This window comes from Apus apus, chromosome 24 (genome assembly GCF_020740795.1).
Source record: "Apus apus isolate bApuApu2 chromosome 24, bApuApu2.pri.cur, whole genome shotgun sequence".
Lineage (NCBI taxonomy): Eukaryota > Metazoa > Chordata > Aves > Apodiformes > Apodidae > Apus > Apus apus.
Genome location: NC_067305.1, coordinates 244,945 through 253,969, shown reverse-complemented (window position 1 = coordinate 253,969; position 9,025 = coordinate 244,945). Strand labels below are relative to the sequence as shown.

The 9,025-nt window shown below is 52.8% G+C and overlaps 1 protein-coding gene across 1 annotated transcript; it reads left to right on the top strand.

Moving 5' to 3' along the window:
- The first annotated feature begins 204 nt into the window (after positions 1–204).
- On the top strand, positions 205–7,896 carry LOC127394140 (transmembrane protein 209-like). The gene is made up of 11 exons (XM_051639952.1): positions 205–663; positions 2,017–2,156; positions 2,277–2,335; positions 2,995–3,126; positions 3,308–3,531; positions 4,488–4,692; positions 5,062–5,237; positions 6,853–6,918; positions 7,175–7,313; positions 7,447–7,558; positions 7,812–7,896. Exons 1-11 carry the CDS (start codon positions 205–207, stop codon positions 7,819–7,821), a joined length of 1,722 nt encoding a protein of 573 aa, XP_051495912.1. The 3' UTR covers positions 7,822–7,896.
- The last annotated feature ends 1,129 nt before the right edge of the window (positions 7,897–9,025 follow it).

Here is a 9,025-nt window from a genome sequence, read left to right as displayed (position 1 = left end):
CCCATCTCCAGGGGCACTGGCCCTCAGCAGGGAACGCTCGGGCCTGGGCTCCTCCCCTAACCCACGGCCCCAGTCCCTCCTCCCCTCAGTGCACCAAGAGCCCCAGCACAGCAGCAGGGCCTGACGGAGGCCGTTCCCGCAGCCACTCCTGACCCCCGAGGAAGGACGCGAGGGAAGATCCCCGCGCAGGGACGGCCCCGCTCCATGGCGCCCTTGTGCCCTCGGCTCCCGGAGCCACCCGGGCCCCGGGGAGCACAGGCCCAGGGCTGGCTCCGCACCAGCGCGGTCCCGGCCCCCCCGCCATCTTCGCCCCCTGCCCAGCGCGGCCCACGCGCCGCCCGCCTCACGCGCCCCATCCCGCCCAACCGGCCCAACGGCCGCGGCGCGAGCGCCCCCGCAGCACCAGGCGCCTTCCTCTGGCGGGGGAAGGAGCGTCCTGCCCTGCCTGCCCTGCCCCGGCGGGGAACTGCGTGTCCTCTCCCCTCTCCTGGCCCTCAGCCCTGCGGCAGGTACCGTGGTCCGCCCGGCTCCTCGGGCCTGCGCTGGGGGCAGTTGTCTGAGGGGGGCTGTCTAGAGGCGGGCAGGGGGCAGATGTCGGGCCTCTGCTGTGGGACAGGGGTGCGGGCAGTGCGAGCTGTGGGGCTGCTGGTGTGTAACGGGGAGGTCTGGGCGGAGGGAGCGGGGAGGCAGCTTCTTGAGAGTGGGGTCTGGGCGGGGGAAGCTGTCGAGACCCCCCCAGGGTGGCACGGGGGTGCCTGCGGCTGACGGTGGGGCCTGGGCAGGGGGAGCTCGGAGGGTCCCTGTGTGCGTGGCAGGGGAAGCTGTGGGGGGTTCATGTGTGACAGCGAGATCTGGGTGGAGGGCGCTGGGGGGTCTGGGGCAAGGGGAGGAGGTGTGGGGGACCTCCGTGTGTGGCCCTGGGGTCAGTGCCTCAGGGGTTGACAGGGTGAGGCCTGCCTTCCTGACTGTGCCTTAGGAGATGAGGGCAGGGGGAATGGGAGGACATCTTTCAGTCTGCAGGTGAAAACCCCGCCCCAGCCCTCCTACATGAGTAGAATGGGACCAGATCTCTCGTTTATTTCAGCACCCTGCAGAAGTACCACTTGCGCTTCTGCAGGAGGATGTGGCTCAGAGACAAAGGTTGGGAGTGTCAGGAGCGGGGAGAGGATCTCTGCTTAGGGCTGCTGCATTTCTCAGTGTACGAAGGGCAGTCTTTGGGCTCAAACTGAATGAAAAACCTGTCCAAAAAAGTACCAGGCAACGTATTCTTGTGTGAGCCTTGCAGTAATCCTGATGGGAACTGTTTTACCATGGAATCATTGTACTAGTAAGAAGCAGGTCATGTGATTTAGGTTTTGTGTTTCTTTATTATCATTATTTTTCCAGGTAGTAATGTACAGTTGAAGTATTTGTCACAAAAAGCAAATAGTTTCTGTTCCCATCTAGTGAAGAATTGTGTGATAAGTCACCAGGGTTGTTTCTTTCACCTAGGACGATGTTGGGTGTAAACGTAGCTACCTTTCAGAGGCACGGAACCCACAGGAGGTGGCTGTACAGTCTGAAAATACTCAGTTACCAGCAGAAACGAGTGGGGATTTTCAGTAAAAACCTGTGCAAGGCCTTTCCTCCATCTGATTTCCTTTCCCTGGAGAAGGCAAGAAGAGCTTTGCCTCTCGCTTCCGAAGGATGTTTTTGCTCAACAGTGAGGCTAGAATCTGTCCTCTCATCTGCACCTCACGGGAGAAGATGGGCGCTGTTCCTCAGTAATGAGGTGACAGGACTGACGGTGAAGTGAATCGAAGAAAGATGCACTGTTTTTACTGGTCAAAAGAATCTGCTGTTTGATTGTTTGTTTGTTTGTTTGAATACACTAAACATGGCTCTGGCTAAAGAGCAAGTCCTTTTACGTAGTTTGTTCAGGATTGCTGCTTTTTCTTCTTTACTCTTGTGCTGACTGAGAATCTTACCATCTAAAAGTTGCCAGATTTCATCATTTCTCTGTGTTTGTTGTTCCAGAGCGTGACGCCAGGACAGAGTCCAGCGACTTCCCTCATGGACAGGACCATCAAGATGAGGCAAGAGGCTGAAGCCCGGAGAGTGGCCTTGGCCTGGGGACTCCTTCATATGTCTATGGCAGGCATGATATATACTGCAATGTACGTGAATTGTTACCTCTGGTTCTAACAAGCAAAGCATCCTGCTTTGTATGTCCCTAAATATTTCCTAGGACTGAATAGCTGCAAAATGGCAACTTTGTGTGCTGTGCTTCTTTTCAGGAGTGGAAGACTCATCAGCTGCCACTGCAACATCCCATACGGGCCACTCTCTTGTATTGGTGAGTCACTGAGTTGTTTGTGTGTTGGTTTTGTGGTTGTTGTTTTTAATTAAAAACGTTGGTTTGCTTTCTGTTACCTCCTTTAAAACTGTTGGGATCTCAACATTTTTAGCCTTGGAGGTGAGGAGTGTTAACAGCGTTCTCGGGTAGATGATGAACGGACACGTTTGCTGCGTTAAAGATGCTGAACGTGTGGAGAACACTGCAGATTTTACTGCTGCGTTGTCCTGTGGGTGGGGATGGCATTTCACAGGAATTACTGTTGGTTTTGGGTAACTAACTGTATCAATTAGTATTAGAGGATGAAGCAAGAGGGGGAGAAAAATCGTGAGTGACACAGGATTTGATGGAAGGTGATTTTTGAGAAATACTGTGAAACTTGGTTGCAGTAGTTGATATCCCTTTTGGAAAATGACCATCCGCTTTTAAGAAGTCGATTTTATCAATATAAATTAATCTTGATATAGAAAGGAACATTATCTCCAATGGTTCTTGCATAAGAAGGGGAAGAAAGACATCCTAGATGCTTGCCAGAATTTGTACTTCATTATGGCAGTCACAATGACCTGTTTTTGATGGGCATACGCCTGTTTTTTGCCAATCGTCTCCTCGTGTTGTTCCCGTGCTCAAACTGAGGCAAAAAAGTCTGTTTCCTCTAGGACTTGCACTTGCATCTGTGTTCAGCGTGAACGCCCTGTTGGATTTCTGGAGGTACTGCAAGTACACAGGGACACCGAGGAGCTGGGCCCCGAGTCCCGGCCAGCAGCCCCTGCTGGGCTGGCAGAGTGCAGGTGGGTGTCATGAACATTTCTGGAAATATTTTGCTGAGTTCTCTAGGGGCCAGATTTCCCTCGTGTCCTTTCTAGCATCTTTCCCAAACTGCTTTAAGGTAGCGTCGTGAGTGGGTTTTGTTCTGCATTTGAAAGGGGAGGAGGGTCTGGGGCTGTTCATTCTGTTTTCTCCTTGTTACAGCTCCACCCACTGTGCTGGCAGCAAAGACAGTCCCGTCTGCGACGCCTTCTGCTCCCATCCAGGGTCAGACGGTGCTGAGTTACAGCCCGTCCCGCTCCCCCAGAGCCAGCCCAAGGTTTCCCCCTGCTTATCTCACGGGGTACAGGCCTCAGCTACAGGCTGCCTCAAGCAGCAGCCCCTCCTTTGGCAGAGCTGTAACTCGCTCACCCAGCAGCAGCTACAAGGTGAGGACCAAGGCAGCTCCCAAGGGTACAAAAAAGAAGACCAAAAACCCAAAAGCAAACACCGCACCCCCACAATCACCCAACCCGTGAAACCAAGTGCCACACGTACACGATTCTTGGATCCGACCATGGATGCTGGCTGCACCACCTCCCTGGGCAGCCCACTCCAGCTCCTGACTGCGCTTTCAGGAAAGACATTCTTCCTCATGCCCAGCCTGAACCTCCCCTGGTGCAGCTTTAGGCCATTTGCTCTGGTCCTGTTGTTATTCTCTTGGGAGAAGAGGCCAACGCCCCCTCACTCCGTCTCCTTTCAAGCAGTTGTAGAGGCCAGTGAGGTTTCCCTCCAGCCTCCTCTTCTCCAAATGAAACAACTCCAGTTCCCTCAGCCTCTCCTCACAGGACTTGTTCTCTAGACCCTTCACCACCTTGGTTGCCCTTCTCTGGACATGCTCCAGCCCCTCAATGTCCTTCTTATATTGAGGCTCCCAGAACTGATCTCCGTGCTCCAGGTGCAGCCTCACCAATGCTGAGCACAGGGGCACGATCGCTTCCCTACTCCTGCTGGCCACGCTGTTCCTGCTGCAGGCCAGGATGCTATTGGTCTTCTTGGCCACCTGGGCACACGCTGGCTCATGTTCAGCCAGCTGTCCACCAACACCCTCAGGCCCTTTTCTGCTGGGCAGCCCTCCAGCCGCTCTGCCCCAAGCCTGGAGCGTTGCCTGGGGCTGGCGTGACCCGAGGGCAGAAGCCGGCACTCGTTCTTTTTCCCTTGTGTTGCTTCACTTGTTTTAGAGTGGCTACTTTGTTTCAGAGCAAAACAAAATTACAAAATCAAAATACAAAGGAAGAAAGACTCCAGCCTGAACCCCAAGCAAGAGTCTTTTGTATTCATATTGTTTCAAGGTGGAATTCGGTCTTCCTCCCATGACACAAGCGCTTGTTTTTATTCACCTAAGGTTTACGGCTTCAGCCCCTCTTCCAGTGGATCCCTGTACGCCAGCAGTATTGGAAGAGTGCAAAGGATCAGGCTGAAGCCTTGTCACCACGCTTCACCCTTTCTCTATCATGCTCCTACTGCCAAGGAAGACTACATGACAGACCTCAAGTCACTGCAGACCTTCCTTCAAAATGAAGAGAAGAAACAACGCAGAGTTCAGCTGGGTACGTAAACGTGATCGGAGAAGCTTAGTGTGGAGAAGATGTTGGTCTTATTTGCGATTGGCTTTGGTGGGTGAAGGAAGTTGCAGAGGATTCCAGTACTAGTAATGAGACGTTGAGGAGAGGGGTGTCCTTCGTGGAGAAGACATTTCAGATCACGGGGGTGACTCACTCGCAGGCAGCTTTTGTCTTGGGTAGGGACAATCAAGAGAAATGTGAAATCAGTGTTTATGCAGCCTGGCTTCAGCCTGTGTGTTCACGGCAGTTGGTGTTTGTGCCTCTTGCCAAGGACTGACCTGTTCCCTGTACTGTTGCTCCCAGAATCCCTTGGCAACAATTGTACGTGACTGTTTAATGAATCAATCGTTTCAGGAAGTTCCGATTCCAGCTCTCCTTCCAGCAGCCCAACTTCTGGGAACCACAGATGCTTCACAGCAGACTCGGCGCTGGTGCTGCTGAACTACGAGTACCAGCTGGCTTGCCTGCCCCGGGCTCCGCCAGCACACAGGGACAGAGCTGGTCTGAGCTCCAAGCAGGCTGCAGAAGAGGTAAGTTGGGTGGTCAAGAGGGAGACACAGGCCTCGAAAATAGACAGCCCTGTACAGAGGTTTGGATTGGAGCTGTATCCAAGGGCTGGAACAAGCGGGCCTAGGACATCTCTCCGCCGGGACGTCTCTCGGGTTGGCAGGTGACGCGGGGCTGTGCCGCTGTCCCGGCGCACAGCTGTCCTAGACCAGAGCTGTCCTAGACCCCCCAGCGTTACCCTCCCTTCGTTTCTCCATTGAATTTACTGCTCCCATCAGGTTGCTCTGCATAACCTTCGGTTTTGGAGGGGTACCAGACCAGCACGAGGTTTCCACACCTCGGCAGGAGACCAGACTCTATAAACGTGCGACAACACCGCGTGTTTTCTTACCAAAATGTATTTTTGTACCAGATTCGTAGTGCCAAATGGCTCGTTTGGTTCCTGTATTAGACGAGTCCATTTTCTCCAAGGTGAACTTGGGGATTTTCCTGTGCTTCAGCGTCGCTGAATCCAGCGAGGTCCCAAGGAGGGACTGAAGATGCAGGTTCTTTCTGGGCTTTACCCTCTCACCCCATGAGCAAAGTTACTCTCACATGCTGAAGGCTCCTTAAAAGCAGAAATTTTCATCTTTCGCCCCAAAAACGGGGTTTCTGCAGAGGAGCCCGTCCCGCAGGGCACCCTTGGGGGCACCCAGGAGCCTGCGTGACCTCCTCCCCGCCTAGCCCAGGTCCCTGAGCAGCCCCATAAACTGTGCACCCCGATTAATGCTGCACCCCAGTCCTCGTGCACCCCGGTCCCTCTGCACCCTCATGTGCCGTGCACCCCGGTTCCTGTGCACTGCAGTCCCTGCGCACCCCGATTCACTGTGCCCAAGCCCTGCGCACCCCCAGACTGGGCACACCCCTCTTCCTGTGCACCCCAGATCCCTGGAAACCCCTAAACGCTGCGCCTTGGTCCCTGTGCACCCTGATATACCATCCATCTGTTCCCACAGCCCCCATAGCCCCACGTACCCCAACGGACCATGCACCCCGCTCCCCACACACCCCTATAAACCGCACACCCTGCTCCCCATGCACCCCGATATGCTATGGCCCCCCGTGCCCACGCACCCCACATCCCTGTGCACCCCGATACAACACCCACCTCATCCTCCTCATTGCCATCCCATGGTCTCCCCCTGCCTCCACCTCCGCCCCCTTCTTTCTCCTTGTCATTCTGTGCTTTCCTGCTGCCTCTTCCTCCTCATGCTGTTTGTCTGACACTGCCTCCTTCTCCTGGTTGTCCTGCTCCTCCTGGTCCTACTCCTCTACCTCCTCCTTCTCTTCCTTGTCATGCCGTTGTATCCTCCTGCAACCTCTTCCTCCTTCTCCTCCTCGTGCTGTTGTCTTACGCGACCTCCTCCTCTTTCTCGTCATCCCGTTGACTCCTGCTCCCTCCTCCTCCTCATCATACTCCTCATCGTGCTCCTTTTGATGTTTCCTCCTCTCCCTCCTCATCATGCTGAAGGGGGGTGCAGGGTGCTCCAAAATAGGAGCCTTGCTTTTTGTCTTTTAATGAAACCTGCTATTCTAACCGCAAATAACAGACAATCTGCCACGGGAGTAGATCCAACAGTACCTCGTTCTCTGTTGCAGCATCATGAAGATCTTTGTGCTGCCCGTGCCGCGACGTCTGCAGAAAGGGCTGCTGCTGAGCTGCTGGTGAGTCACCTTCCTTTCTCTCCAGGACAGGCAGTGCACAGGAGAAAACAAGCGTGCCAAGAGTGAGGTGGTTAATGAAAAACAAGGCCAAGTATCATAGCACCAGAGAATGGCTAGGGTTGTTTTCTTTGGAATTGAACCTTCTGTTTTAACTGAACATAAGAGATGCTCTTTCAAGCTCTTGTCTCTGAAGCGATTATAAGAAAGTACAGAGTGATCTTTGGGGTTATTTCTTGGTTTGTTTGTTTCTTCTAAGGAGAATACCAGTGTTCTGTGTGTATCAGTGACAGAAGAGAGACCTGAGCCCATCAACACTTCAGCAGGAGGGAGAGGGCCATCAGAAGCAGCCACGTGCAGGAAGGGAAGACCCAGCTCACATGATGGCCAGTCCCCTGGTAAGGAGAGATTCTGCATTTCTGTAGAGATGGCCGAGGCAGCTGCTCTGACCACCCTGTTACAGAAAGGGGAGATGAGAATTGTTACGTTACTGCCTGCAGTGGAAGTGCTTCCTTGCGCTTCCCGCCACAGGCTTCTCCTTGGACCCTGCCTTGGTCTGCTGGCCAGCATGCAGCTGGGGATGTGCTGGCACTGACATTGGGCAGTTGGTCTCCATGGCAGCGAGTGCACGGACAAATACCAGGTTTGGAGGAACGGGAGCACTTTGCTTACAGTGGGTTTTGTTGTTGTTGTTTTCTCGGTCAAGTGTTGCACAATGAGCATAATTGCTATTCTTGAGACAGCAGGCCTCCACTTCTCCAGTTGTAGTCTGCCTTGCAGGCTGCACTGGAGAGTAGCTGGTGGCAACGCAGTTGCTGCGTCCGCTGCCAGGTGAAACACACACAAGGACCGATGTTTTCTCAGCATTCCCTTTTCTCCTTGATTTCCATCTGCAGTTGGATGTAGCCTGCGAGCGGGGCTGCTTTCGGGAGGAAGGAAGAGGAGAGTGAGAAGAGAGTGACCGTGGATGGGCAGATGTGCAGCAGCTGCCAGCTGGACCATCTCACCTGTGTTGTTTGTTGTTTTTCAAAGAAACACCCACCTCTGTTTGTTTGCCTTCATCTTCATTTTGTAGGGTATTGGCCATGCCCTTTCTTTCACCTTTTCAATGGCACTTTCTACCCGCTCAGTTACTTGTTGGTTTAGTGCTTTTAAATACTTTTAAGCACATCTTCAGAGTAGGTTTTTACCGTTTAAAATATGATTGTATTTATCCTCCTAGTGGATGCTAAGTTTTTAATAGCTGTACCTTAGTAGTTCTGTTAGGTACTGTTGCATGTTTATTCCTATTTATTTTAGACAGTATTTGAAGGGTAAGGGTGTATACAGTCTGTATTTGTATTTAAATATTTTAATATGTTAATTGTACGAGGTTCTGGAGCCGGATCTCCGGCAGTGACAAGATGGGTTTAACTCTGGCTTTGTTCATGGGGACTTGTTCCACCTCGAGGATGTTCTTTTATACTACTGCTTAGCATAAACTTTTATTCCGACAGGAGTGTTGCCTTTGTCTTTTCTCTGGGTTTTGAATTCCAAATGAGACAATCTCCAACTAGAACATCTCCCACTGTCCTTCTCTGTGAACAGGAGGTCCAGCGAGGCACCTCCCCTAGTAGGTGCACTTACCAGCTCTCTCAGGAAGTTATCTTCCACACTCTCAAGGAACCTCCTGGCATGCCTGCTCTCTGCTGTGTTGTATTTGCAGCAGATGTCTGGTAGGTTGAATTCCTCAGCCAGAACAAGGGCTGGCGACTGGGAGACTTGAGCTAGTTGCTTATAGAATACTTCATCTGCCTCCTCATCCTGGCTGGGTGGTCTATAACAGACTCCCAGCACACTCTCTCCATTATTTGCCTTCCCCTTCATCCTTACCTGTAAACACTCAACTTTATCATCACTGTAATCAAGCTCTATACAACCAAAACACTCCCTTAACGTACAGAGCCATGCCACCGCCTCTCCTTCCCTGCCTATCCCTTCTGAAGAGCTTATAGCCATTCATTGCAGCATTCTGCTCATGACAGTCATCCCACCACGGTTCTGTGATGACAACTACGTCATAGCTGTCCTGCTGCACAATGGCTTCCAGCTCATCCTGTCTGTTGCCCAC

Excerpts from the sequence above, each read along its gene's own strand:
- LOC127394140 (XM_051639952.1), top strand. The coding sequence starts at position 205 with ATGGCGCCCTTGTGCCCTCGGCTCCCGGAGCCACCCGGGCCCCGGGGA. Across the intron at positions 664-2,016 it reads TGCTGGTGTGTAACGGGGAG|AGCGTGACGCCAGGACAGAG; the intron begins GTCTGGGCGGAG and ends TTGTTGTTCCAG. Across the intron at positions 3,532-4,487 it reads CACCCAGCAGCAGCTACAAG|GTTTACGGCTTCAGCCCCTC; the intron begins GTGAGGACCAAG and ends TATTCACCTAAG.